This window comes from Drosophila takahashii, chromosome 3L (genome assembly GCF_030179915.1).
Source record: "Drosophila takahashii strain IR98-3 E-12201 chromosome 3L, DtakHiC1v2, whole genome shotgun sequence".
Classification (NCBI taxonomy): domain Eukaryota; kingdom Metazoa; phylum Arthropoda; class Insecta; order Diptera; family Drosophilidae; genus Drosophila; species Drosophila takahashii.
In genome coordinates this window covers 7,628,697-7,656,652 of record NC_091680.1, presented here as the reverse complement: position 1 = coordinate 7,656,652, position 27,956 = coordinate 7,628,697, and the positions used below count along the sequence as shown (strand labels likewise).

The 27,956-nt window shown below is 38.9% G+C and overlaps 7 protein-coding genes across 12 annotated transcripts; 4 read left to right on the top strand and 3 right to left on the bottom strand.

The window, feature by feature from the left end:
* Window positions 1-14: 14 nt before the first annotated feature.
* On the top strand, window positions 15-14,519 carry LOC108057385 (uncharacterized). Of its 4 annotated transcripts, none has more exons than XM_017141621.3 (5): window positions 218-1,196; window positions 9,055-9,795; window positions 11,120-11,571; window positions 12,529-13,083; window positions 13,556-14,519. In XM_017141621.3, exons 1-5 carry the CDS (start codon window positions 338-340, stop codon window positions 14,105-14,107), a joined length of 3,159 nt encoding a protein of 1,052 aa, XP_016997110.3. In that variant the 5' UTR covers window positions 218-337; the 3' UTR covers window positions 14,108-14,519. The 4 variants fall into 4 exon arrangements, with proteins under 4 accessions (XP_070072112.1, XP_016997110.3, XP_070072111.1 ...); XM_070216010.1 differs by lacking the exon at window positions 218-1,196 and adding an exon at window positions 7,889-8,040; XM_044394375.2 differs by lacking the exon at window positions 218-1,196 and adding an exon at window positions 8,645-8,985.
* Window positions 2,513-4,155, top strand: LOC108057386 (hippocampus abundant transcript 1 protein). Its single transcript, XM_017141624.3, has one exon. The coding sequence runs from the start codon at window positions 2,549-2,551 to the stop codon at window positions 4,094-4,096; it is 1,548 nt and encodes a 515-aa protein (XP_016997113.2). The 5' UTR covers window positions 2,513-2,548; the 3' UTR covers window positions 4,097-4,155.
* On the top strand, window positions 4,566-6,046 carry LOC108057387 (hippocampus abundant transcript 1 protein). Its single transcript, XM_017141625.3, has one exon. It carries the CDS (start codon window positions 4,624-4,626, stop codon window positions 5,959-5,961), a length of 1,338 nt encoding a protein of 445 aa, XP_016997114.2. The 5' UTR covers window positions 4,566-4,623; the 3' UTR covers window positions 5,962-6,046.
* Window positions 14,520-15,134: 615 nt separating the features above from the next.
* BNIP3 (BCL2 interacting protein 3) lies at window positions 15,135-20,413 on the bottom strand. Of its 3 annotated transcripts, none has more exons than XM_017141629.3 (5): window positions 20,243-20,413; window positions 16,582-16,853; window positions 16,426-16,502; window positions 16,023-16,202; window positions 15,135-15,962 (listed from the first exon to the last, which is right to left on the bottom strand). In XM_017141629.3, exons 2-5 carry the CDS (start codon window positions 16,819-16,821, stop codon window positions 15,911-15,913), a joined length of 549 nt encoding a protein of 182 aa, XP_016997118.2. In that variant the 5' UTR covers window positions 16,822-16,853; window positions 20,243-20,413; the 3' UTR covers window positions 15,135-15,910. The 3 variants fall into 3 exon arrangements, with proteins under 3 accessions (XP_016997118.2, XP_016997116.2, XP_016997117.2); XM_017141627.3 differs by having other exon boundaries at window positions 19,994-20,411; XM_017141628.3 differs by lacking the exon at window positions 20,243-20,413 and adding an exon at window positions 18,294-18,324.
* Window positions 20,414-20,707: 294 nt separating this feature from the next.
* Window positions 20,708-21,851, bottom strand: mTerf3 (mitochondrial transcription termination factor 3). Its single transcript, XM_017141576.3, has 2 exons — window positions 21,076-21,851; window positions 20,708-21,016 (listed from the first exon to the last, which is right to left on the bottom strand). The coding sequence occupies exons 1-2, from the start codon at window positions 21,845-21,847 to the stop codon at window positions 20,739-20,741; spliced, it is 1,050 nt and encodes a 349-aa protein (XP_016997065.2). The 5' UTR covers window positions 21,848-21,851; the 3' UTR covers window positions 20,708-20,738.
* A 398-nt stretch (window positions 21,852-22,249) lies between these two features.
* Window positions 22,250-23,773, top strand: LOC108057427 (vesicle transport protein SFT2A). Its single transcript, XM_017141682.3, has 4 exons — window positions 22,250-22,464; window positions 22,652-22,821; window positions 22,891-23,008; window positions 23,469-23,773. Exons 1-4 carry the CDS (start codon window positions 22,393-22,395, stop codon window positions 23,598-23,600), a joined length of 492 nt encoding a protein of 163 aa, XP_016997171.1. The 5' UTR covers window positions 22,250-22,392; the 3' UTR covers window positions 23,601-23,773.
* A 150-nt stretch (window positions 23,774-23,923) lies between these two features.
* Pss (phosphatidylserine synthase 1 homolog l(3)77CDf) lies at window positions 23,924-27,733 on the bottom strand. Its single transcript, XM_017141681.3, has 6 exons — window positions 27,054-27,733; window positions 25,487-25,745; window positions 24,862-25,427; window positions 24,592-24,802; window positions 24,449-24,530; window positions 23,924-23,983 (listed from the first exon to the last, which is right to left on the bottom strand). The coding sequence occupies exons 1-6, from the start codon at window positions 27,362-27,364 to the stop codon at window positions 23,946-23,948; spliced, it is 1,467 nt and encodes a 488-aa protein (XP_016997170.3). The 5' UTR covers window positions 27,365-27,733; the 3' UTR covers window positions 23,924-23,945.
* Window positions 27,734-27,956: the final 223 nt, after the last annotated feature.

Here is a 27,956-nt window from a genome sequence, read left to right as displayed (position 1 = left end):
CTTTAGTACTTTTTCGAGTTCCACCGTGTGGCAACGCCCCGGCGAAACCAAAACGATTTTTCTTCCTTTGCGACCAGGAGCTTTTCTGCAGCCCAGCAGTTTCCCCCGAAACTTACGCCCGTGCAGATTTATGGCCGGAAAATCATAGTACGGAAAATTCGATTTCTCAACCTATCCCTGTGTGTGTGTGTGAAGATTTTTAACTTTTCAGCTTGGTTAAACGGAGAAAAAACAACAACAACATCGACACAAGCGCGCGCCCGCCTCTCTTTTCGCGTTTTTGTGCGTGTGTGCGTGAGAGTGAGTGTGATAATTATGGCATAAGTGCATAAAAATTATGATAGCGGAATTCCCACGGCCAACGACGAATGTGAATTGTGACAATCGGAAGAGCAGGGAAAGCCAGGAGGCGGAAAATTCGCCGAACGAGAGCCGCAAAGGCGTGAAATCGATCAGCTGTGACGTCGGCCGAAAGTTTGGCCAAAAGAAAAGGTCAAACAAGCAGCAGCAGCAACAACAAAAGTCACAAGGAGAGGAAGAGGAAGAAGAAGAGCAGCCAGAACAACAACAAGAAGAACTGATTGAGAAGCTCTGTCAAAAGCGAGAGGTAAAGGATAACAAGAAGAAGCAGAAAGGTGAGAAGGATAAGAGGAAGCAGGACCAGCAGCAAAGGAAAAATCCCAAAAAGAAGAAGCAAGAGCAGCAGCAAAGGGCAAATAAGAAGAAGAAGAAGCAGCCTCCCCGTGTACACGGCAAAAAAAGCCTTGTCTTATTTTTAGATTATTCACGCCAGTGTCCCGCCATCGAAATTGTCAACGTCGCCCCAGCCCCAGACTGGTGTGACGTCAGAGGAGCAGGCTGCCATCGCGCTAACGGTAAACACGCCGCTAATTACGGCACTTCGAGTCATTTCGAACATAAAACCAAAATTTATGCTCTATATCGTCACCTGGAGATCGGTGGCCCGCTCGAACAAGTGCAACAGCAACAGCAGCTGAAAGTCGGCCAAATCCAAATCCGGCTGCGCTTCAAAATGCTCTTCGCCGAGCCACCGCCCCCGCCCCCACAGGGCCACGCCCCCACCGCCCATGGTCACGCCCATGCGGCCCACGACGATGCTATGCCGGATGCGCCACCTAGCGGCGAGCCGGTGATCCCGATGCTGCAGGATCAGCAAAGCGGCGAACTTATGGCAGGTGAGTGATCATTATTTGTTATAATAATTACTATTAAAAAGTATTACAATGGATCCTTTAAGAAACAATATTTCCATAATTATATGGAAATTAAATAGTTATTGGGTTCTGGGGTCGAAAGTGAAAAACTCAAGCACCTTAACGGAATACAACAAAAATATTATTGCTTTCGTCATACTAAACGAATTTATTGGGTATCATTTTTGAGACTGTCAAAGCTTAAAATATTCTTGTATAAACATTTAAAATGTATGCTATAAAACAATTTTTTAAATATTTAAGAAAGCTATGTTAATCATCATTATATGATGAAAACATTAAAACAAAATCTTGGTACGTAGGCATTTAAAAAGATATGACTCATTTATTAAAATGACTGAAATCGCTGATGAAAAGTATAATGTGACCTTTTCGAAAAATAAATATTGAGAATTTCTTATTTTAGGGAAAGCATTTTAAAGGTCAAATGTCAGTTTAAGAGGAAATTGCTGAAAATTGTACAATGCAAACAAATTATTCGATTATCGAGTATTACTATAAAAGAGTAGATGTCCATATTATAAGATTTGAAATTAAAGGTAAGGTATGTTATAGTTAGGGGGATATGGAAAGAATATAAGGCGTTCTAGGTGGGTTTAGTGTGGTGCTAAGATAAGGTTAGGCGGGATTTTACTGGGATATTATATATCATTTTGAAATATGAAAAAATCAAGTTAATATCTATAGCCAGAAATGCATTGCTAATCGGATATTGCTAGTTATTTAAATACCAAGAGAGCAGCACAGATTTATTTATGGGAAAACTGTTTATTCGGAGGCACACTTAGGCAACGTATTTAAGGGCACTGCACGGAAATATGTAAAATAATTGTTAATTACAAATTACTGTTCTGGACTGTTTCAGCTAAAGTTCTCGAATTTACAATTAGAAAGAATTTAAAACGAAACTTGCCTATGATGACTGTTGTTATAGGCCATGATAAAAATCAATCTTTACTTAAATTAATATCGTTTGAAAAATGAAATAAGATTTGTAGTTTAGGATTCTCCTATTTGCGTCTTAAGGTGAAATTCTACAATATTATAGTTCTCTTTAATAAACAAAACAAACTTATACTGCACAAATTGATGAATCAGATTCGGAAATTGCTTGAAAAATTGGCTCAAAACAAATTTAACCCATTGAAGGCGACGCAACTAAGTTTATTACTGTTTTCAAAAACGAAATATTAAATATTTTCCAGTGCAGCCATAACATTTTTTGTTAAGGCACTAAGGCGTATAAATTGAATTTTAAACTGTAGTTGTTAAATTGTCTGTCGCTAGTCAGTTCACGTTACGGAGTGCTTATAATGGCGCAGTTCCAGTTTCTAAGACCCCTAGAGAAAATATTGGTCAAGCATTCGGGAATAGGAAAGGCAAGTGTTTGGCACGCCGTGATCGTGACCTTTACGCACTACTTTGCCTGGGGTCTACTGATAGTGCCCTTCATCGAGAAACTCTCGGTATCCTTTGGAAATCGCGTCCTTCTCGTCGATGGGTTGGTCTATGGAGTCCGTGGAATCCTGGGATTTGTCACCACGCCTGTGATGGGCGCCATTTCGGATTTTCGGGGTCGCAAAGTGGTGATGCTGTTAGCTGTGGCCACTACCTTTTCACCGATTCCATTCATGATGATGAAGAGCTGGTGGTTCTTCGCCATACTCACCGTTAGCTCCGTTTGTGGCAGCACTTACTCCTCGTCCTTGGCCTATGTGGCGGATGTCACCAGTTTGGAGAATAGATCGAATGGATATGGTATTTTGGCGGCCAGCTTTGGTGCTAGCATAGCTTTTTCCCCGCTTCTGGGCAATTTCCTGATGATGTCCTATGGATCGGCAGCAGTGATTTTGATTGCGACCATCATTGGCCTGATGAACATCCTTTTTATCATTTTCGGAGTTCCGGAAAGTCGAGTTTTCAAAGAAAATAGCTTCGTCTTGGAGGAAAGATATGACAAAGAAGATTGGAACGAGTTACTTGAAGAAGAGGAGGATGGGGAGATAACCATAAACCTTAAGGAGAGGAAACAGATCTTAAACGGTGAGATCTTGAAAAATAAACCGATCCTTGTGATAAAGGAAGAAGAACTTACTGAAAAGGAAATAAACGATAGTACCAATAGAAAAACCTCGGATCTCTGGCAAGTTCTAAGTGAAAGTCGTAAGGATAAAAATTTACTAGTTATATACCTCATATCATTCCTATCGATATCTGCCTTCAACGGCGTAGACTCCACTGCGCCGGTTTATTTGAAAACCAATATGGGATTCGAGTACGAAGAGGTATCCCTGTTGTTGGGATTGCTATCCTTGCTAGGGATCACATCGAATCTTCTTTTGGGCTACATTATGAAGCTAGTTGGAGCGAAGGGATCGATCCGTTTGGGCCTGTTCCTCCTGCTATCGCAACTGCTTTGCTTTGGATTCGGAAAACGTCATTGGATCTTCTGGATGAGCAGCATATTGGCCGCCATGGCAACCATTATTCCGGCTGCCAACAATGCGGTGGCTTCGATTTACGCCAGTCCCGAACATCAGGGCGCTGTCCTTGGCATTCTCTCGGGGATCGAGTGCTTGAGCGAGGGTCTGGGACCCGCCATCTTCGGAGTGCTCTTCTACCTCTTTCAGGAGGATTCGAGGGATTCTCAACCACTGAAATCACCCATCTCAGCACCTTTTGTTCTAAGCGCCATCGGGGTAATTGTGGCCATCCTTCTGACCAGTTTAATTAAAAAGGAGACTCTCGAAAAGGAAGAAAATGAAGGAACCGCGGATGAGGATGAACTGGAACCGCTAACGAAAATCGTCTATAAGGGCGAGAAAAATGATGGCTATGTAAAACTAGAGATAGATGACTAATACGATTCGGACTGTAAAGAGCGTAGCTTTAAATAAATGTTATTAAATTAATTTAAAAATGCGTTTTTAAAAGTTCCCTAAACTTTTTTTTCGGATTAAGTCCGGCGATACACAGAAAAAAACCGATGTGAAATAGGGTTGTTTCTACCTTATTTTATATCAATAAAAAGCCGATATGATTTATGTCAAATTTAAGATTCAAACATATCAACATGATATTTTATCATATCATAAAAATACCAAATTTAGTATTATTTGAGCAAATAATACAAGAAAAGATTAACATAATCTTTATTCATATCAAAATGATATGAATAATTTGTTCTTTAAAATATCAAATTAACCATTACCATTTTTCTGTGTAGTAATCAGTATTTTCGGAATAAAGTCAACGATGAATATCGAAAACCCCCCCTTTAAAATAAATTAGCTACGCTAGAGGACCATAAAAATAACAATTTCAGTTCAGCTGCATTCTTAAACAGCACAACTTAGTATTCGCATCGTTGTATCCCCAACAAAGAGATATGTCCAAGTTCGGTGTGAAAAAATTACTCGTGACACTCGCCTCTATTTCGGGAGTTGGAAAGCCGAGTGTTGCCCACATCCTGATCGTGGTATTTCTGGAATATTTCGCCTGGGGACTGCTAACCATGCCCATGATAGCCACTCTGAAGGAAACCTTTCCGGATCGCACTTTCCTGATGAACGGTTTGGTCATGGGCGTCAAGGGAATACTCTCGTTTCTATCGGCACCTCTGATCGGAGCTCTATCCGATATCTATGGACGAAAGATGTTGCTGCTGATCACAGTGATATTTACCTGCCTTCCGATCCCCGTGATGACGATCAATAACTTGTGGTTCTTTGTGATCAGTTCGATTAGTGGAGTTTTGGGTGTAAGCTTCTCTGTTGTCTTTGCCTATGTGGCGGATGTTACGACAAAGGAAGAGCGTTCCAGATCTTATGGACTGATATCGGCCACCTTTGCCGCCAGTTTGGTGATTGCCCCGGCTTTGGGTAACCTTATAATGGATCTTTATGGAATTAATACTGTGGTACTTATAGCTACAATGGTTTCTACAGCAAATGTGATGTTTGTGCTGTTGGCAGTTCCGGAAAGTTTGCCCAGAAAAGTGAGATCCACCGGACTGAGCTGGAAACAAGCGGATCCATTTCTTTGCCTACTAAGAGTTAGCTCAGATCCCAATATCCTGATACTCTGCATCGTGGTCTTTATGTTCCTGCTCCCCGAAGCTGGTGAATATTCCAGTGTACCTGCATATCTTAAGCTAACAATGGGATTTGATTATGTGGAACTCTCTACTTTGGTAGCCTTTATGGCCATTTTAAGCATAACTGCGAATGTGACTTTGGGATCTCTGGTAAAAACTATAGGTGCCAAGAGAGCGATAATATTGGGTCTATTTCTGGAACTACTGCAATTGATCCTGTACGCCGTTGGAGTGGAAAAATGGCAAATGTGGCTGGCTGGAAATGTGGCCGCCCTGAGTTCGATTACTTTTCCTGCAGTAAGTGCCTACGTTTCGCTCTATACGGATGGTGAAAGTCAGGGAGCAGTTCAGGGAATGATTACCGGAATGTCGGGATTATGCAATGGCCTGGGACCCGCCGTATTTGGTATACTATTCTATATCTCGGATATGGACTTGAGTGAGGATCGGATTCCAATGGGGAGTATTAAAAGAGATCACACTGTTGCCGGTCCCTTTATGTTTGGAGCCATCTATGTGTTTATCGGCATTCTATTGGCCTCGTATATCCCAGATGAAAAGGAGTCTAGGGGAAGGAAAGAGGAGTTCTCTGCCCTGAAGTATATCATCGAAATGGAAGACGATATTTAATGATTACTCTTAAAATTTTTAATATTGTAAACATTTTTTATTTTATTTTTTATTTAAGTTAACCGAAATATATATGTTTTTGTAATTTAGTGGGTTAAAATTTAGACGACTTGTCGTTCTGTTGTCGGTTTTTGTTAATAAGGTTCCAAAAAATGATGATTTTTAATATTGTAAACATATTTTATTTTATTTATTTATTTAAGTTAACCAAATTATATATGATTTTGTGATTTAGTGGGTTAAAATATAGACTATATGTCGCTCTGTTGTCGTCATTTAATCAGCCACTTTTCCTCAGCCTCTCAGTCGACGACCGCGTCTGTTTATTTTGGTTTTTGTTTTTATTTTTCTTGGCATTTCCCCGCTATTTATTTATAAATTTTGATTTTGCTCTTCGTTTTTCTTTTTTTTTCAAGTAGAAAATTCACAACAGTTTGTTGACTCTTACGTAAGAGTCTGGCGTTTTGTTTGTTTTGCTCATCAACTTGGTCCAACAAACCAAATTTGCCAAAAGATAATTTATTAACAACAATTGCAGAAACCCAAAAATAGACCAAGCTCCTCTGAATTCCCATATTGCCCAATCACTTGGCCAAACGAATATTCCTGTTTGGCAGATGTACATATTCTCTCTTCTCTTTTTTTTTTTTAGGTTTTGTTCAAACTCAGGCAAAACCGAAAACTTTCCATTTGAAAAAGCGAGTCCCAATAGATATGTACGTAAGGCCCAGCGAAAGAGAGCCATAAAAATCAGAAAATAGTGTGATTATACCGAAACACGTGCTGGCAAAACCGATTCTCTCGCTCTCTTAGGGGAACTAATATTGTGGGGAGAATATTATGAGCACGAGAGCAGGGTAACCCACTGGCGTCGGGTGGGCAAATATTACTTAACTGATATGCGGGGACGGATTAATTGAAAACAGGGTGTTAAAAGATTGAATCGAATACTTAAAAAATTATGGATTTAAAATTTTTTAAAATCGAAGTAATGTATTTAATCTCTTTGGAAATCCTTCATAGCAGAAACATTTTAAAATCAAAGTAAAGTATTTAATCCATTTGGAAATCCTTCATGCCAAAACCACTTTAAGCTTAATAGTATTTTTTTAATTTTAAATGTATTTGCTAAAAACAGTACTATTTTCCCCACAACACACGCTAAAAATCGATTTTCAAGTACATCTTAAAAACATTGATATTTCTATTATATTACATTTTTTTTCAACTACAGGGCATTTAGGAAGAAAAAAGTTGTAAACTTAATTAATGATCTAAAATCTAGCACTTTACGAAATAATTTAGATTTTCTTTTTGGGGAGTTAAGATAAGAAACCATTTTGAAAAGCACATAAAATATCAAAGCTTTATGTTTTTTCTTTTAAACCCCCTTCCGAAAAACCCGCCCTATACGAAAAATTGCAGAGACACATAACTTTTATCTCGCTATATGTTGGTTTGGTTTTTTGTTTTTTTATTTTTGCTGGCTGTCAAATGAATGCCTTTTTTTTAGTTTTTTCAGCCGTTGTTGGCTGCGTCTGGGTTTTCTGCCATTGGCCTTCAAATTCGATTCCTTGGCGAGACCAGAGGTTTGCCAGCGTTATCACCCAGGCATACAAATATATAAAAACATATGTTCGCACGAATCCGCCAAACATACCGACTTGCATATGTACATAAAACGCGAAACTTTTCGATGAATCAAGAGAGAAATTTCGCGCTACTTTGTTGCTACACAGGGAGAAATATTGGGGTGGTACACTGGGGTCGCAATCGATAAGCCTTGCCTTGATAAGATGTCTGAGGCCCCCTCGCTCTCGCTTTTTCACTTTTCCACTAATGCGATGCGAATTTCTATGGGTTTTAATTAGCGTTGCGAATGTCTGATGGCCGGGAAATCGTAGGGAATCGTCAGTCGCACAAGTTTACAGCCATTTACTCTGTCTAACCCTAGAATTGCCCATGTACAAAATCCAGGTCCGGAACTCAAAATTATGTCATTGAACTGGCATCAGGCGTCTCTTATCAATTATCTTGGAGCCAATCGAAATTTTAGCACGTTACCAGGCGGAGAAATCGGTAACTATATAGTCTAGCTGACCGATAACACTTTGACCTTTTGCCAATTGCGATTTTGAGTGAATAATGCCCTTCGAATCTGTTGGAAATTTTATTTCCTCCTGCCACTGAACTTTGCCAATGTCGGGCGAATTTATGCAAAAAAAAAAATTGTATATTTGGGTCTGGTTTCGCTTTTTTTTTTGCTTATGCTTCAAGAGAGTCAACAATTTGCGAGAGTGGGTTTCGGATTCAGATACCCTTTATAAGGGGTGTTTTTGCACAAGGCCCAACAGCTCAAAAAACCTTAAAGTTGATTTATAAAAAAATCCTGAAAAGTTGATAAATGACTTATTGAAGATATTGTTTTCTAATATATAATTAACTTATCTTATTAAAAAAAGCTATTAACCTAATACCCTTTGTTATTTAGTACGTTTGGGAAAAAAATCTTAAAACTAAAAATTCAAATTCCATTTTAAATATATATTTTAATGAATTATTCAGTTACTAAAAAGTATTTGAAAGTATTTATTCATGTATTGAACTCTTAGCAAATTAATTAATATATTGAAATATTTTTTTATGTAAGTAGGCCTTTTTTAAAACTCAAGTGTGGGTTACCTAAATTGTAAGATAACTAATTAAAAATCATCAAAATCCTCAGTAAAAATGTACCCTTTATGGAACCTTAAAATTCATAGCTAATAGTTAGGGTATCCCAGGTGGGGCACTTCCCTTGGCGAACCGTATTCCATGTGATAGAGCGATAAAGCGAACACGTGAGAGAGCGAGAGAAGTATGGGGCGAAGCATAGAACGCGATTACTGGGGCCCCTCTTTCATCGCTTTCGTACTCCCCATTCTGCCGGCTTTTTTCGGAATCTCCCATGCATACTGGGCCTTCATTTCGAAAGCCCACGTCGTGGAGATCGGATCGTAATAGTTCCCACTACTTAAGAAACCTGTAAATTCCAGAACATGTCCCTTTTTAATAACTCATAAAACTAACTAATTTTTTCGCATAATTTTCCAGGCAACACCGCAAACAACGTTGAGCTAATGGAGGCCATTAAGAAATTGGATGCCGATCTGGTGGCTCTTTTTGCCACCGCCGCCTCTGCAGAGCCGCTAAAGATGAAGCTGTGGTCGGAAGCCGAGTCGGAGCAAATCGCCCAGGATTCGGAGGATGAGCTGGTGATCACCCCGGATATGTTCCGCAGCTGCAACAGCCTGCAGCTCCATTTGGAGGCGCTGACTTTGCAGCCGGAGGGAACTCAACGCATGGAACTGGTCCAGAACGAAGTGCGACCCATTTTCACCGTGGAGTGCCAGCTGTCCGGGGATTTGATACGCAAGGTGCCCCGCTATCCGATGTTCCACATCATGCAGTTCGAGTCGGAGAAGTTCCAGAGCCTGACGCAGTGCACCCGTTTCGGGCAGACGGCCCAGCGGCAGGTGGATATGGAGGATAAGCGTTTGGAGCTGGAGGATCAGAGCGTTGGCCATGTGGACATCACGGTCTGGTGGCGTGAACCGGGCACCTGTCTCAACGAAATGCTCGGCATGGGTCGCCTGGAACTCAGGGAGCTCTACAAGGCTTCCCTTCTCGAGCAGTGCAAATGCATTGCCATCAAGCGTCGCGATGTCCATCTGGGCAGTGTCTATGTGAAGATCAGTCTGCTGCAGAATATAAATGGTAACCCGGAGCAGCAGCAGCAGCAGCAAAAGCAGCAGCAGCCGGGTCAAAAGAACGAAAGTGGAAACAAGGCAGCAGGTGAATATATATGACTAATGTCGTGTGGTTGCCAAACGCAAGAACCATTGATTCTTGGGCCCCCAAATCGAATACAACTGATACAAGCTGAACCACACGACTATAAATTTCACCACCAACAACAAGCACAACCAGAACAACAACAACAACAAAAGCTACTACAAATCCACACCAGCCGCCCACAACCACGCCCACGCCTCCTGCACTTACTCTATATATTATTGATTGCCGTTATCCAAGTGCTGCCCATCATTCTGTCAATAAATACTTTTCATTTTCAACAAAAAAATCAATACAAAACAAAAAACAACCAAAAAAATCAAAAAAACAAACAAAATCTTTATCGTGTTTTATGTTTTTTATCCCAGCTATATTTTAAATCATCTATTTTGTTTTCCAACAGCTTTGTTTTTGTGATCATGAAGCACAGTGGGTTGAGGAAATTATTAGAACTCTTTATTAGTCAGCTATTATAACATTTAATAGTCAGATAAACACTGAAAGTATTAGAAAAACTCGTTCAATTTATATTAGTTTTCATAGTACTATTATATAAAAGAAAGATTAATATTAGAAAATGTTTTGAGATCACAAAAATATCTTTTTAGCGGTAGGATTAATTTAATTTATTTCTTTCATATTTCCTGATGCTACAAGGATTTCCTTATAAATTAATGCATTAGTCACAAAAATTAAAAAATATTTTTGTTTAAAAGTTAAATCTAAACTTTAAATGTTTCTTTAAAATTTAATCTTTAATTGAGTGTGCATAGCATATAATTTTTATAAATCGCTTCTAGGTTTAAAAATATTTTCGAAAAAATATGTAATTTATATTTTTCCCGTTTCCAATATTTTTCTTTTATAGAGTATTTAAATATTTATGAGTTCTTATAATTTAAGTCACCACATTGCCCACTGTGTCCACCGCTTACGATGCTTCTGGTGCGTCAATTATCGGCCTTGTTTAAGATCTAGTTGGTCTATTTTAAGCCCACTCGATTCCAGTGGTCGGCCAAGTTGTCAGTTGTCCGCTTTTGGAGCACGTGCTATAACCGATTCGACCCGGTTTTACCCGCTTGCCGGCGCAATCTTTTCGTTCCGCTTGAATCGATTTTTGGGTCCGATCGTCTGTTGTCAAGGCGATAAGAACCGGGATCGAAGATCGCAGCTGATTCAGTTCTTAAAGCTTGTTTCATTCAAATCGGCGAGTTCAAGGTTCTCTGAAGAACTTTGAACTGTGATTAATACAGCGCCTTGCATGTTTAACAATCTGTACCGACTATATAACTAATCCCCTCCTGCGTTTTCGAATATTTTCCAGTTAACTGCAACTCGAAGGCCGTCTTAACGCCCCCTCAGCCGCCGCCCCAGCCACCTCCTCCTCCCCCAGGCAGCAACAACAACAACAACCGGGCCATTTTGGAGTGCGTCAATTTCATGGCGGAGACCAATAAAGTCCGTCTCCTGCGGGGCTATCTTTTTGCCGGGGAGCTGCGTCAACTGACGGCGGAGAATAAGTTGGCCTGCCAGGAGCTATCGCTTCAGCCCTTCTGGCAAACGCAGCGGCTGCTGGTGAAGATCGGCGATGGAGGAGCGTTCAAGCTGCAGGAGCAGTTTGCCATCATCAACGACGAGCGCTTCCTGCAGAGCGTCGAGCGGCAGCAACTGATCCTGGAACTGCGTCCTCTGGGCGGAGTTGTCCGGCTGCCGCTGCACCAGTTCTTCATCGCCTACCGAGATGCCAGCATCACCAATCACCTGTGCAAGGGAAAGGTGGGAAGATCTTAATAATTAACTCGTTTAAGTAACATGAAATCCTGAAACTTTTTTATAAATCCGTTCTATTTATTTTGACTAAGGATTAAGCATTTGAAAAACATTTTTTAATAGTTTATAAAATATTTGGAGATTTAGAAAATTTGACGCCCTTAAATTTTGAACTCCAATTGAATTTTTTATAACTCAAAACGACAATAACTTTATTTTAACTGATCATGAAAAGTTTCATAAATTCAGTGTTTATTTTGACTAAGGATTAACCATTTAAAGATTATTTTTTTAATATTTTATAAAATATTTAAAAACTTAGAAAATTTAACATTTATAACTCAAAACAAAAATAACTGTATATTAACTGATTATGAAAAGTTTTCAAAAATTCATTGTTTATTTTGACTAACGATTAACCATTTAAAAAATATTTTTTAAATATATTATGAAGTATTTGAAAACTTCGAAAATTTGACATTTATAATATTGAAATTTTGAACGCCAATTCAATTAGTTATAACTCAAAACGACAATAACTGTATATTAACTGATAATCTTATAATACATATATTAAACCCGTAGAAAAAAAACCTACATTTAATTCAGTCCAAACTAAGATAAACCACTGCAATTGGTTTGGCAGAAATGTTATATTTAGTTCTTTCCGCTTGCTTAAAGCTAATTTTGCCATTTTAGTTCATTCAAGTTCAATGTCAAGATCATAAAAACCATTTATTTTGATAATATATACAAACCCCAATTTGCTAAAAAATACTGAATATTTCCGGTTCTTTAAAAATAGATTATGTTAAAATAGCGCCGGTTATTTCTGATTTTTAATAAAACATTTCATAAAACTTGAAAATACCGCTTAAATTTGGTTTATTTTAAGTCAAAGAACTGATCTCTCTTTTCTTAATTGCTTGAATAAACCAATAATATATTCCTTTATTCTTACAGCTACCAGTGATTTCCATCGACGGCTGGGCTCCCATTGTCAGTGCCGAGACCCAGTCGCCTCTGGGTGAACTAAAGGTGCTTCTCGCCATTGGAAGCGAGTCGCAGATTGCTCAACTGAAACAGCAACGCGGCTTCGACCAGGACAACAATGTAGTTGCGACTCCAAGTAGCACCACAGATTTGCTTGACATGCTTCAAAATGCCATCACATCTCCCGGACCGAGTGTCTTAAATCCCGTGATGCCGCCGCCACCGGCTCCTCCGGCGCCCAGTAACTTTAGCTTTCAGCTGCGCATCGTTGGAGCTGCTGGACTGCCTCTGAATCCTGGCTATGGAAAATCAAAGAAGCAAGTCAAACGTCAGTCGGCGGCCAAGCGATTCCCGCCCAATGAACCACCCAACACCTACGTGACCTTCCAGGCCATCAATTGCAATAGTCAGACCTACAAGTCGCACGAGGGACTAGTCTATGCCACGCCCATTGTGGCAAGGTCCACGAAGCCCCAGTGGCTCAGCAAGTTCCGGGTGGAAGTGAGCCGCGATTACCGCAGCAATGTAAGGAGATTTGAAAGAATATTCCCTTCATAATCATTCTAGATATTAGAGCCCTGCATAAATGGATTCAATGAATTATTTTGAATTTTTTCATTGTTTATATGAATCAATTAATTAGAATTTTGAGTTTAATAGAATTGAATGAATGAATGGCATGAATTCCGAAATAATTCAAACGACAATTTCTTTTAAAGATGAAAGGGCCATAATTTTGTGATTAATTCTGCATAAATTTTATTTTCTAAGCAGTTAACATTGATTTGTTAAAAATTTTACACTTTTTGTTCTCAAAAGAAAGCAAAAAAAATTACTGGCAAATTAAAAAAATTCATAAAAATTATTCATTCAACTCGAAATGAATTAGAAAAACATTTAATTTACTTCACAAAGAATTGAATTAAATAAATCAGAAATTTCATGTCATACTATGATATAATAAATAATAAAAATATTAATTACTTTCCACTTGCAGCCCCAGAAGCTCTTCATCTTGAAGCTGTGGAAGAAGGCAATTGTTAGCCCAAATGGCAGCATTGAACCGTCGCCCCATGAGGATGCTATCATAGGATTCGCGGCCCTGAATCTCAACCAGAAGCAACCGGGCGGAGGCTTCCCTAGTGGATGGCACAACATAGTGGACTTTAATGGCCGTGTGACTGGTGGGATTGAAGCGCATGTGGAGCCCATACCGCCCAGTGTGGATACGGTGATCGATCAGTTCGAAAAGTCCGTGGAACTGGGTCACCTGCAGTTGGGTCAGGCCATCAAAAGGAAGTACACCGAGCTGGAGGAGATCTCTCAGAGATTGCGATCCCGTTTGGTGGACGTCACGGGGGAAACGCTAAAGTTCCCAGAGTTCGATGTGGATAGTGCACTGGACAGTTGGCAGCAGGATGGGGATGATGATGATTTGGCGGAGGATTTCGAACGGGCTCTGCGCACTCCAACGCCCCCCGATTCACCGACTCCCTCCACCAGCAGCGCCGCACAAAACCTCAACAAGTCAAATGGCCGGGAGGAATAGCCCTGGGCCAAAAGTCAGTCAGTAAGCGTGTTTTTTCCTCTCTCCGCATCTCGATGTCGTCTCTGATATTGGCTCAAACGTAGCTATAGTTAACCATCTAGTTATAGACTATATATAATATATAATACACGGATCTTAATCTGATATTATGCTGTACTTAAATTGGCATCCCAATTTTGCCTCGATTCACCGTCTTATGGCTGTCTATATAGCATAAAATCAAAGCTAACAACGATCACCCAGCGATCGTTCCATTGAGTTTAAAAAATTGTCGATTAAATATTGTTTTAAGTCACGAGCGGATTTCCCCTGCAACCACACGGAATATGTATTAGTTTCGGAACTGTGTTAATCACCTAAGTATTTAGACACTATTACTTAATACAAATTTAAATAAAAATGCTAAAGCAAATTTAAATAGTTTGCTGTTGTTATTTGGATAATGATTGGGTAAAACATTAGGATTAACAACTATATAGCAATTTAATTACAATTTATTTTTATACTAAAATATTTTCCGCTTTTACGAAGGGTTGCTTTAAGTTTCTCTCATTGCATTTTCGATCAATTGTGTTGTTTGTATTGTTTTCGCTTGTTAATTGATAACCATATAGCCCATCGGTTGAGATCAACAAAATCGATTAGCACTTCTGATGAAATCCCTTCTTATTCTGACTCACGGCTGGAAAATAATAAACATTAATGGCAAAATGCCAAGACTTATTGACAAACAAAATCTATTTGGCTTTATAAAAAGCACTCTTAGCAAACAGTCTCGTTAGTGCAAATAAGTAAACATTTTGCACGAGCTCTTAATCTCCAGCATTTAAAACTGAACTCAAGAGATACTAATACTTTTTGGCCTTTCCTCAAATACGAGATCATCCATATATTTGAAAAACAGCAGGTAGCATGTACTTAACCACTTTACTAGGATTACGAGGAGATTTCGGCTTCCAACTAATCCTAAAAGATCAAATAAATCCCCTCTTTTATCCTTTAATCCACCATTGAAAAACGTTTGAAATTTTCTTTTAAATAGATATTGAAAAATATTTTATTATAAAAAATCATTACAACTATTCTGTTTTTTTTTTGTGGGGGCTAACCCCTCCCTCACATATTAATCTATATACTTATGTATGTTTGCCATATATGGGTTTGTTTCTTTTTTATCGTTTTTCATATGCTTAGAAAATCAAAACATTTGACGATTGTTCAACAAAAAGTACGATCTGGATACAATATTATTCAACTACAATATTATTCAACTACAATATGCCTACAAATGTATATGGATGTACTATGTATATGAAGAATGAATGATGAAGTTGAAATTCTTTAAATGGAGTTTGGCGTACACTTGTATTGGATATAATGTACGATTGGGTGCTAAGACATACGGCTAAAGCAAAGTATATAGAGCATCTTCCTCTATAAATGCTTTTCTGTATCATTAGATTTGCTGCCTTCATATATAACGTGTTAAATATATATAAAATTATATAAAATATGTATTTAAAAACTGTTCAACCCTCGCCCATCGGCCTTTTCTTGTTTAGTTTGCTGGCTTAGAAATTACATTTTACATTTTTATAGGTATGTACTGAATGAGAAGGTGTCGAAAATGTGGACTTCCGATTAAAATACAAATGAGTTGGAATACGGTTGGCTGTATATAAATGTGTATACTTCGATTTCTTTTATGGAACGCTTTGTGTGTTCTGTTTTCGATTGATGTGCATATTGATAGATTGAAAACGTTTATATATTTTCTGTTTCTCTTTTTGTTTATGGCATCTTTCAGTCAATGACCACACGGGTGAGCAGTATGCCCCGCTTGCTCAACCACAATCTATAAATAGGGATCAGTAAATTAATTATGAACCTGGTAGAGATTTCAGAGGACACTTACCCGAAGCCGGCGCCCAGCAGCAAGGACAGGACATTGGTCACCAGCAGCGAGTATAGAATTTCGCGGGAGAACAGCGAGTTGGAGCCCAGACGCTTCAAGCGGATGGAGTAGCCTGTGTTAGTCTTCTTTTTCTCGTCCTCATCGCCGGCATCGCCACTGACAGCCTCGAAATTCCAGCTCCTATAAGTGGTAAGGATATGAAAATTAATAATATGTTGTATGATAGCGGAATAACTGAAAATCTTAACTGACTGTCTCTCTATCTCTGGTAAACCCAATTGTATTAAGATTTCAGATGAATATATCTTTAATTTAAACTGTCAATAACCGACTAAGGTTACAACCTTACGAATCAGAGTATGAGAAAAGTCGTTAAATAACCATATATCTATATCTTTCGTACTTGGGTGGCTGCTCCTCGGCATTGCGATTCCAGTTCTTCAACCAATCTCCATTGTCGGCATTCTGTTTATCTCCACCCTGGCAAAAGAAAAAAAAACACAAAGAATGGCATTGTTAACAAGATCACCTCGGTTCCGCCTCGATTCTCATCGCTTACCTTGGTCCAGTAGTTGATGTAGACGTTTCTGAGCTCATCATCCGGGCAGAGCTCCGACTGGGGACTGTTCGGTGGACTTTTGGGGCTATCACGGGGCGTATCACGACGGGAGCTGGCCAAGGAGACGACTCGGCTCGACTGGTTCGATTCGCGCTGGGCCTCGCGCAGAAGTCTCAGATACTCCTCGCCATTGTTGAATGGCAACGGAGTGATTCTGTCGGGGCTCTTGATTCCAGCCATCGCAGCTGTTGTGCTCAGTTCAATCCAAGATTCTGCAAAAGTCAGGCCAAACGAACTGGGTTAGCATAAAATGCTAGCAAATAGTAACACAAATAGATCATTTCATTCACATTAAAGCAGGCCGAACCGAGTGGGTGAAAGCTAAAGCCAAATGGTGTGAAATTGAATACTTAGTAGCTTGCATTTGGTGCTAGTTAAATATAGTACAGACATGTGGTGTCGAAACCTTTTGAGGCGAATTGAATAAACATTAGGAATACAAATACTTTGAACGTCTCTTTTTAACCCAAACTAATTTGTTTTTGCTCAAGGTTCAGAACATCTTCAGGTAAATCTATTAAATCAGGTAAATCATCAAATAAATAATAAATCTAGTCATTTGATGATAAATTTAATTTATCAGTTATAAATTTCAAGAGATCTATGCAAAATTAACAAAAAAAAATGCTAAAAAGTAGAAAATTCAAATTAGCACTCAGTGCTATCAAAAATTATTTAAATATGTAAATAAAAATTATCATTATTAAATTATATTTTTTGATACCTGTAAAACTGCTTTAGAATTTAATTATAAAATATAATACTTTTTAACTTTTTGTTTAGCTCATTTTAAATAACCGTTCCGAAAATCAATAAAAATATAATAACATACTGCTAAAAGTCTACTTAAAGTAATTACTTGTCTGAAATTACACTTGTTGTCGAAAATATGGTTTTTATTTGTTTACTTGGGTAGGCAGCTACAGTTTTAAAGCCACTGTACGGCGGCAGTGCCCCTAAAAATGTGCCATCGTCACCCCCTTTTGCGTTTGTTTTTGTTTGTCTAAACGTAACAACAACTTAACCACACGTTCGGTTCGTTAGCCCATGTATCGTATATATTTGTGTATATCTGTTCGAGTGCTCGTGCCCCATTGATAAGGCTAAAAACCCCACAACCCGTACAATTTCCGTTTCTTTTCGGCGTATTGTATATATATAGAAGCACACATGTTTTGTTTTATATATTCTCGATGCTTATCAACAACGCGGCACGGAGAAAATTTCATTTTCAAAACAAAACGAAAAACCAAAATTGGCGATGCAATATGGGCACGAGAAGCGTGCAAGTTACATGATAGCGATGCTCGAATCGCTGATAAGGAATACAGTCCTAACTCCCTAACTTTGAAAATAAATTGTAAATAAATTTAGGATGAAGGTTTTTGAGTTACAAAATAAAGAAAAACCTAATACAATTTCTCGAAAACTAAAAAACTTATTTATATTCCATTACAAACATGAACATATTTCAAGTGTAAACTCGAAAATGTAAAATATTATTCAATGTTTTGAAAAAAAAATTGTTTCATATTTTTTTAAAATGTAAAATGGTTTTTGAGGATTTCACAACTCGAGTTTTCACTTTAAAAACAACTAATTTAGACAATTTCACAGTGCCAATCAAATAGAGAATAGTTCACATCACTCACGTGGCAGACCAATCATGCTGACTATCGAATACTAAATGCGTCGTCTAGACGAAAAGAGTGATGCATTTATGATGAAAGTTGCGAAAAATGGGAAATGGTAAACAGAAAAACCCGCGAGGACAGGTAAACGTGAAAATGGCACAGGTAAACAGCATTTGAACCGTTATCGGGAATCCGGGCTACAGGTACGAAAATGTGCAGCGAAAATGGGAACAAAAACAAAGGCAAAAGCAAAAGCGTATCGAAGGGTGGCAAAAACAAAAACTTGGCTTGCTGACTGACTCACGGCACGTAGGCCTCTCTCCCTCTCTGGGTCCCACCCCCTCTCTTTCTATCACTCACTCCCCCTCTCTCTACCCACTCTTCTCTCTCTCCTTCTTCGGGCTTTGTTGTGTGCATCTTGATGCGCAGCTGTCCAAAAGACCCTGAGTTGAGCCCATTGAACCGCCTTTATTATTGGATGGATGACTCCCCGGTATCATAATACAATTTCTTACGTAGTATATGGCACAGTGCACAAAGGAAAAGTATACCTCCTAAATTGGTCATTCGTTTCGCACATGTTTCGAGGTCAAAAAACACCTATAACCGGCGTATTTTTAGCACACTTATTTAAATTGAAATTTTTAACTTTAAGTAGTCTCTGGATAATGCGATTATTTCGTTCATACAGTAGTTTACCTATCACAAACATATATTTTTCATAGCATATGGTACGATTTTGGTTCAAACTGATAAGACTAGTACTATATTAAAGTGATAAAAACAAATTTACGTTGAACCGGCATTATTTTTGTGTATGACTGGGCAGAATAATAATATAATTTCTTGCGTAGTCAACAACCTTTTGGACAAACAAAAAATGTTTTTTTTTTTAAATGGTAATCAATAAAGATTATACTTTTGGCATTTTAAAATGACGTTTTAAAAAGACTTGGACAAATAAAAATATATATTTTCACAATTGCAAATATTTTAAATAATTCATGTTTTTTACATTTTAAACTATATTTTTTTTTTTAACATTTTTTAGGGTTTTATAGTGAAATTTTTAAATCTTCCGATTTTCTCGGTTTAACCTTTATTTCGCCCCTACTGTAAACGTGGGATGTTGATAAAGCGGGCAGCCGAAATACAATTGAAGCTAATGCCAAAGGCGCAATTTCTGGAAACGACCGATAGGGAAATGCCCTCCCACAAAATGTATTTATTTACGAATTATTTTAGCGAGCCAGACGAAAGAGCGGCGGGAGGGGGGAGCGAAGGAGAGCGCAAAAATGCGACGTCTGACGTCAAGCGGGCCAAGTGCAAAGTAAAGAGACATGACATGAATGAAAGAGAGGGCGGGGGAGGGGGTGGGCGGAGAAAGCAGCTTCTTTGTTTTCATTCGGAGTTTTGCGGATTCTTTGTCGTCTCTCTCCGCTGCGTCAGAACAAGTGCAAAGTAAACAAGTAAAAGCAAAACAAAATCAAAAAGCAGACAAAGTAAAGCCTTGAAAAAAATAGTATATGGGATGCGGATACCAACAAATTACAAATCACTCCATAAACATATACATACATACACATTCACTTACAACGACAACAACAACAAGGCGGCATAACGGGTTACCGTGTTATTGTTATGATTGCAAAAAGGAGAGACGCAAAAAAACACGAACGAAAGAGCAAAGCAAAGGGAAACAAACAACAACAACTTACCACCCAGCAAATCTTCGCTTGATTTTGGTGTCGTAGACATTTTGTTTGTTTATCGGTATGTGTGTTCAACACGTCAACACCCAAGATAACTTGATTATATTGCTTATTAACTCGGTTTTAAGTTAAACTTTGTTTTTCTCCTTAGTCGCCCGAGTTATTTTGGCCCTTCTGTTTTGTGTCCGTCTGCGTGTGTGTGTGTGTGTGTATTCGCTGTTGCTGCTAGTGTATGCGTAGGAAAATGCGTTTTACTTTTCGTTTGGCGCTGTTTGTCCGCCGCTGCACTCGATTTGGCTATAACTAACTGTTCCGGGCTGGAGCTCCGGAATATTGCAACTTTGTTTGATGCTTCGAATGAAGCGACTGGCTAGTACTACAATTAAACACGATTCGTTTCGTTCCCCTACGCACAAGCTTAATGCGTAGTTTAAATCTTTTGTGACAATCGATGTTTACGCTATGCTATCGATGTTTTCGCACATCTGGCATCCCGGCCAACATCGATTGTTCCTATCGATGGTTATTTTTTAAATAAATAAATGTTTGATTTTTCAAATATTTTTAAAATAAAGTAAAAATGATTTTTAAATTATTATTTCTACATTATTTACTATTTTATACTATTTAAATTTACGAATATTTTTAAAACAAAGTAAAGATGATTTTTAAAATAATATTTCTACATTACTTTGTGTGATTTTTTCCAATCAAAAAACGTTATAAAATTTTCAATATTTTTAATTTCTTCTTATCTCGTTTTCAAAAACAAATCAAAAGTTTCCAAATCGCTTTTGGCCACATTTCTTACGAAGTAAAAATTATTGCCTTCGACTATAGTTTTGGGCGATATATACATATCCTTTTGGGGATCGTACTGGGCGCGGCCCAGTAACTTGAGAAACTCATGACGTTCCCGCAGGCGAAACTCCCGAGAGGCCAGCAATTCAGGACACTGGACAATCTGGGCATGCGAGAGGCCCATATCCTGGTGAATATAGCTGAATCGCTCGATAAGATCGTCGGGAGCTGTAGGGATATATGCTTTTTAAAGGAAATCCCTTTGCTTTAACCTTAAATACACTTACGAGTCATCATTAACCGGGGTTTTCGAACCACCAGGGCACTCAGCTCCTTGGCATTGAATCCCATTTCCTCCTTGAGCGTAAATATGGACTTTCGCAGGTGCTCCATGTTGTAGGTAACGACATTAGGTTCCTTGGTGGCCAAAAGACGGAGATCATGGCCACTCAAACGGAACTCCTTTTGAAAGTAGCCCAACCGACGATCCACTCGCCGCGTGGAGAACATCAGCCAGTAGGGATTGTGGGTGAGAATCCTTTGCCTGGCCTCATCCGTAAACCGCTTGCTCTTCAGGTAATCCACCCTAGTCTGCAGATCATCCAGGTCTTCCTTGAACAGCAGCGGGTTCTTTGTGAACATCCTGCCAAAGTCATCGGGTTTAATTCCCTGATCCACCAGAAATCTTATGCAGGGTTTTACATTCTTCTCAAAGTCCAGCTGCAGCACAAACTGTCCCAATCCCTTCCGCCTTTCTATGCTGTGCAGATCCACGCCCAAACTGATGAACTGCTGCAGGGTATTGGAGTTATTCACATAGGCCGCCAAGTTGAAGGAGGGCACATGGGCCTCCCGCTTTCCGAAATCCAGAGCCACTTCCTTGGAACTTTCCTGCGTCGACGGCTCTCCTGCATTGTCATCCTGTTTGGTTGTTATATCCGGCGGTCTGAGAACTTCCACCTCGCTTGGGGCTCCTCTTAGACCTCGAAGATTCCGTAATTGTGGCTTAATTGCCGCGTATTTAGCCGCATTTTGTAAAATATTACGTATTGTAAACATGGCGGCGTTGCCAGACTTTGTAAATGGAACCAGCTGTTGGTTACTAAAATAGCTATAAGGTGTTGGCTAGAAATAGCTAGATTTTAATTAAAATATTCTTGTTATATACTCACCTTTTTAAGCTTATTTTTAAAATTAAGTCGATTTTTAAAACGGTATTCATTTTACAAAGATGTAATAAACAAGTATAAATAAAAAAACCTGTTGCACACTTGTTGCCATACAAATGGCCAAGTCCAATAATGCAATAAATAATATAGCAGAACAGATTATATAAATTAAGGGTTTTTTTAAAAGATGTAAATGGATAATAATTTGTTTTAATTAAAAAAAACAGAATACTTTTTTTTAGTATATTTTTCTCTGAGCTCTGCGGTATGTTTTAACGGTTCAGCCCACGGTCACGCTGATCCGATCTTGATTTTTTATAGTGTACAAATTCCGGAGCATAAAAACAGAGGAATTCTTTGTTTATAAATCACCGCAGAAGAACCGGGAGTCCTCAGTCTGCCACCTGTTGAGCATAATTCCAACGCAACAACATAATGGACAAATTACGCCGCGTTCTGAGTGGAGATGAGCCCACTCCGGAAGAGGAGAGCAGTATCATTACACAGGTGAAGTCTCCAATGGGAGTGATTTCATTAAAAATGTTGTAAATATTCCGGATTATAAATATTCATGATTTTGGAGCTCCCCCCTGGGAAACGCCCCCTGATCACATGGCGATAACAGCTGTGTGACTCAACGCTTATCAGTGAATTTAGTTAACAATATTATTGACCCCCCGAATTATTTACGCAGATTAACGAGATGTCTACTTTGAGTTGGTCCACTCGCATCAAGGGATTTTGCATTTGCTTTGTGCTGGGCATTTTACTTTCCCTACTCGGTTCGGTTGCCCTATTTCTGCACAAGGGAATTGTGGTCTTTGCGGTCTTCTACACCCTAGGAAACATCATCTCGATGGCCAGGTAAGCGGGTTACTCGCTTATTAATACTTCACACAGGCCGGCTAATGAGTTTCGCTTCTCGGGTTTCAGTACTTGCTTCCTGATGGGGCCCTTCAAGCAGATCAAGAAAATGTTTGCGGAAACCCGGCTGATAGCCACCATCGTCGTTCTGGTGATGATGGTCCTCACGTTTATAGCAGCTATAGTGGTAAAGCATGTTTTTTTCTTAATTTATCCATTTTTGGTTGGAATGCTCACATAATTTTAGTTAGATTTCGATTTTAGAAACGTTACTGATTTTATAGATTTTTAAAAAAATAAAATCTTTTTTTCTGCAATTTACATACTCAAAAGAGAACTCATCTTAAAATATTATGTAGAAAGTTACATTTTTTAAATATTTAGTGGATTTGTAATATTTAAATTATTATTTCTTATAAACATAATATTTATCATGTTTTAAAATATTTAATTATTAACTTTATTCAAAGAACGTAAGTCTTGCCTAGACATATAGAAAATTTTCAATTAATCAACACACATTTTAATTCTCAACTGAGACGTTTGATTTTCAATTGAAATCGAAAAAATTATGGGACAACCAATGAGTTATTTATTTACTTTATTATTATTTCTTTTAATTTGATTGGCTTTGTTTTCGTTTTTAGTGGAAAAAGGCTGGACTCACGCTTATATTCATTATCATACAATCTCTGGCCATGACCTGGTACTCGCTGTCGTACATCCCCTATGCCCGCGATGCGGTCAAGAAAACCGTGTCCACATTCCTCGAGGTCTAAAATCAATCGCGCTTCTGTACATAACTTGAGAAAAGCTAGTTTGAACTAACTTAAGCTAAGACAATTAAATCGTGTGTATTAATCTAGCACTAGAACATAGCCAAGTCCTTTGTATTCTCTTATTAACAACTATATTTTGGTTTGTCTTTTTAATAAATATATATATATATATATATTTCTTTTATACATATATATATTTACATGTTTTGTATTTAATTTAATCAGTACAGTTTTCTTTAGTATATGTACATAATTCTCTTGTCTGTTTTGGTTTTTCTTTTATAGAATGGCCTGATCCACTTTGTTTCTGTAGCTTTCAAGTGTTTCGTTTCTCTTATCAACTTCTTATTTTACTTTCTTCTCTTTTTGCGGCGACAATTTACCTAGAAAAGTGAAACGAAAAGGTTTTAGATCAAATGTGGCAGATATAAAAGTTAACATTAATTGTTTAGACTATTTTAATTTTAATATCGTAGTGCGTGGTGCTGGGTGCATCAATGGATTTACTCCTTGGCACTTGTGCTTTTTTATTGTGGCAATGCAATCCGACGAGAAACGGAGAAAGAGACAGAGAAGGGGAGAAACGCAAGGAGAATTCAAATTGAGAGCAAAGAGTTGAGAATTGAGTTGTGATTAACCATTAATTGAGCCAATAATAACGTAAGTTGGTGAGTGCAAAAAAAGAAAGTTAGTGAATAGAGCAGGCAACATTAAAGTTAATTTGCTTTGCCACATTAATGTAATATTATTTTATAAATCTTCATTAGAATTTACTATCATTAAGCCTTATTTCTTAGACTTCTCGCCCCATTTAATGTTGCCTGCTGCTTTCAAATGGCTGAACATACCTTTAGAAGGCGAAGATAAGATGGCAGGACTGTTTTCTTTTCTTTTCGTCGGCGTCGATGAAACCTTTTTCAGCTGCCGTTGCTGAAAAGTTAACATTTTAGATTTGCATTGCAGTATAACTATCTGTTTAAGCTCCTCTCACCTGCCAATAAACCGCCAGGTAGACAAATGCCACCGAGATTATCACTTGGATAGTCAGCCACAGGACAATGTTGATGGCTTGCGTGCGCTCAAACAACTCCTTGCCATTCTTGATGCACAGAATGGCTTCGGAGACCATGATGGCGCCGTAAACCCAACACTGGGTGCCGACTCTCTTGCAGCGTGTATCGGTGACATATACGTAGTATTGCCTGAAAGTTGAATACTAATTAGTATTTATAAATATTTAAATATCCTATTAAAGACCCACCTAACCGAAGGCGCCACAAACAGTCCAATGAATATAAGGCGACCGATCACAATAAAGTGATCCGGCGGCATCTCGAAGATGTGCTTCAAGAAGAACGTGTTCAGCTCGGTGACCTGCCAGAAGATCACCAGCTGGATGACGGCGGCGAATCGCATAGCCGTGGACTTGGGATCCAGCCAGCGGATGGCCGACCAGCTCTCCGGCGTAAATTGCAGCATGGCACGCTTGATTTTTCCCGTCGTAGTGGATATGTCCTTGATGCTGGCCCACTTGTATTCGCGCATCTCGAGGATCTGGCAGATCTTTAGACCCATCCAAATGCCCAGCCCATTGCAGATGATGACGTCCAGGATGAGGGCATCCCACCAGCACTCGATGAAGTTGGGCAGCAAGTGGGCAAAGGTGATCTCGGTGATCTCCCACATCACGGAAATGGCCCACAGGATGCCCATGTGACGGATGAGGATGGCCTTGAAGGCCCAGCCCAAGAAGTGACCCCAGGCGAAGACATCGAGGTGACCCTTGACGCGATCCCAACTGATGTCCGAGCAATTGACGCCATATTCCTGGGAATTTAAGTAAATAAACATATAATATATAATATATATAATAAACATAAACTTACCTTCTCCATATCGATGTGAAAGTTCTTCAACTTCGGATCGATCCAGTAGAATATGCTCCTGATGGTCGGATAGTTCTGGAACATCAGGAACTGAAGCGTCAGCAGGTAGAGCACGGAACACCCAAACAATATCCGCCAGACGGCGGGATGGGGACGCGTGAAGGGTCCATTGGGAAATGCAATCACCGAGATGATCAGAAAGAAGAACACAATGCATAGGAGGCCGGCCCAGAGATTCTCATCGACGTTCGCCTCGTTTCTGTAACGATATTGCATTGCTAAGTGGATGATCTTGGCTTCCATTGTCGCTACTATTTCGGTCATAGTATTCCTTATCAGCATAGCACGTTTTTCGATGGGGTTTTGGGGGTCAATGACACGACGATGTGAATGTCGAGTACATTACGTATATGTTTTAGTCGATTAGACTTATATATATATAGTGTAGGCTAGAATAGCGCATATACAGATATATATATATTTGTATGTTTCGGTTTTTGAACCTTCGGCTGTCTGAGCTGACACATTTGGCAGAGTATGCGTGATATTTTCAAGTGCTTAACCCGTACAACAACTAATCTATGTGCTAAGAACGCACGTGGTACAGATATTTGATTAAGAATTATGATTTGCTCTGAAGTTTTTTTTTTTAAGATTAGGGGAATAAGGGCCGCCATTGATTAAAATGAGTTAGGATGGATGATTATATTTTTTAAAGTGCTATGGGTAACTTTATCTAATTATAATTATCCGTAATTATTTAAATATTACTTAATACATTTTTAAAAATTTTAAATCGAATCATATGCTTATAAGTTTTTTGAGTTAAAAAGTATTTTTTCAAAACTATTTTCAGGCCCTTATGTAGTGTTAAAAAACTTTTCTTATATTTTCTTTTGATATCATACTATAGTTTAGTATAGAAATGTAGTATAGTATAGAAATGTATTGGGGACTTATTATGCAATACTGATATGCTAGGGCTAAAAAATAACCAATGAAGCTTAATATATCATTGAAAGTAATCAGTAATGACAGAAATGGAAAAAACACATGAGCTTACTTAGAGTTGACTGACATATCTATAGATTCAATGGCCAGGTATCTAAAGTAGAAACCGAATTAGTTTTAAAAACTTGTATTATTAGGTAATACAAACAATTTATATAACCCTTGGCCAAGAAATTTTAGAGATTTTCAAATGAGATTTCTAAAAATTAACGAATCTAGACAGCCGCATGAACAAACATAGGGTTAACCCAAAAATCTTAACGATTTTCCACTCTCGCTCACCTGACAAAGGCAAAGTACTAAGATTAAAATAAATATAAGATTATCACAAGTCAGTTGGAATATGGAAAGGGCAAAATAAATATAAGATTATCATAAGTCAGTTGGACTATTGAAAAGGCATTCTCCTAGGTATTCCCAAGTTTTCCTCTCACCTAACGAAATTCTACGATTTATAATATATGGTTTTTCAAAGCAAAATAATAGTTAATGATAAGAAATGGGTTTTCTGAGGGCGTAATATCACAGAACTATGAGTTCCCGACCCTCTTCTCACCTGACGAATGCAAAGTACATGACCGCGAGCACGGAAACCGCCAGCAGGGTGATGGTATGTGGCTTGTAGAAGAAGTCCAGGGATATATCGTCCACAGGACGCTCGTTGACGATCACAAATGTCTGGGCGATCTCCTCCTTGCGCTTCCGCCGGGCGCCCGCACTGCTGCAGCTGCCATCGCTGCCGTCCCGCCGCTTGGTGGGCGTGGCCGGGGCACTGGCCGCCCCCGATTTGTAGGCGGGATGATCCCCGTCCGCATCGCCGGCGGAGGAGGTCGGCGGGGTGCCACGTGAATTGGAGCGCTTCTTCATCGCCGCGGCCTAACTAAATTCGATTATCAGATGTAAGCGGATGGCGTGATGTGGTTGTTGTTGTTGTTAGGTGGTTGGTGGTTCGGATTCGGAATCGGTTCGGTGGCCAAGTACATGCGGGGACAGAAGGTTGCGCAACATTCGATTCGATTCGACTCCAAGCCCCCCACTTTTTTGGGTTCCTCGCTGCGGTCGCTGGAGCTCCCGGTTCGGATGTTAATAGGGACTGATGAGTAGCTGCGGCTCCTGGATCCTCGATTCACCTTCGATCGGGGCACGTTTATTTTATCTCTCGCCAGCTACCGTCCGTTGTTGTTAATTTAACATGCTGCGCGCGACGACTTGGACCAATAAAAATCGACACTTGCCGGCTAGAGCTGTAGAACCATCGATGAAAATATCGATAGTTATGCGGGTACCCACGATAGTTTTCTCCTCGCATAGTTCGAATTTTTATTTTAAATAATTAAATTTAAATGATTAATTTATTTAAAGTATTTATCAGTATCAATAAACAAAATAAACTATTCTAATCTAAAAATTAAAAATAATTATTACCAATTTTGAGTCTAAAATGCTTAAGCAAAATGGT

What these genes read in the sequence shown, in the direction of transcription:
- LOC108057385 (XM_017141621.3), top strand. Translation starts at nt 338, where the DNA reads ATGATAGCGGAATTCCCACGGCCAACGACGAATGTGAATTGTGACAAT. An exon ending in AAGTGGAAACAAGGCAGCAG is followed by an intron (nt 9,796 to 11,119) that starts GTGAATATATAT and finishes AATATTTTCCAG; the next exon opens with TTAACTGCAACTCGAAGGCC. An exon ending in ATCACCTGTGCAAGGGAAAG is followed by an intron (nt 11,572 to 12,528) that starts GTGGGAAGATCT and finishes TTATTCTTACAG; the next exon opens with CTACCAGTGATTTCCATCGA.
- LOC108057386 (XM_017141624.3), top strand. Translation starts at nt 2,549, where the DNA reads ATGGCGCAGTTCCAGTTTCTAAGACCCCTAGAGAAAATATTGGTCAAG.
- LOC108057387 (XM_017141625.3), top strand. Translation starts at nt 4,624, where the DNA reads ATGTCCAAGTTCGGTGTGAAAAAATTACTCGTGACACTCGCCTCTATT.
- BNIP3 (XM_017141627.3), bottom strand. Translation starts at nt 20,033, where the DNA reads ATGTCTACGACACCAAAATCAAGCGAAGATTTGCTGGGTG. An exon ending in AAGCGAAGATTTGCTGGGTG is followed by an intron (nt 16,854 to 19,993) that starts GTAAGTTGTTGT and finishes TGACTTTTGCAG; the next exon opens with AATCTTGGATTGAACTGAGC. An exon ending in GCCGAGGAGCAGCCACCCAA is followed by an intron (nt 16,203 to 16,425) that starts GTACGAAAGATA and finishes TACCACTTATAG; the next exon opens with GAGCTGGAATTTCGAGGCTG.
- mTerf3 (XM_017141576.3), bottom strand. Translation starts at nt 21,847, where the DNA reads ATGTTTACAATACGTAATATTTTACAAAATGCGGCTAAATACGCGGCA. An exon ending in ACCCCGGTTAATGATGACTC is followed by an intron (nt 21,017 to 21,075) that starts GTAAGTGTATTT and finishes ATATCCCTACAG; the next exon opens with CTCCCGACGATCTTATCGAG.
- LOC108057427 (XM_017141682.3), top strand. Translation starts at nt 22,393, where the DNA reads ATGGACAAATTACGCCGCGTTCTGAGTGGAGATGAGCCCACTCCGGAA. An exon ending in AACATCATCTCGATGGCCAG is followed by an intron (nt 22,822 to 22,890) that starts GTAAGCGGGTTA and finishes CTCGGGTTTCAG; the next exon opens with TACTTGCTTCCTGATGGGGC. An exon ending in CGTTTATAGCAGCTATAGTG is followed by an intron (nt 23,009 to 23,468) that starts GTAAAGCATGTT and finishes TTTCGTTTTTAG; the next exon opens with TGGAAAAAGGCTGGACTCAC.
- Pss (XM_017141681.3), bottom strand. Translation starts at nt 27,364, where the DNA reads ATGAAGAAGCGCTCCAATTCACGTGGCACCCCGCCGACCTCCTCCGCC. An exon ending in ATGTACTTTGCATTCGTCAG is followed by an intron (nt 25,746 to 27,053) that starts GTGAGAAGAGGG and finishes ATATCGTTACAG; the next exon opens with AAACGAGGCGAACGTCGATG. An exon ending in TTCACATCGATATGGAGAAG is followed by an intron (nt 25,428 to 25,486) that starts GTAAGTTTATGT and finishes TTAAATTCCCAG; the next exon opens with GAATATGGCGTCAATTGCTC.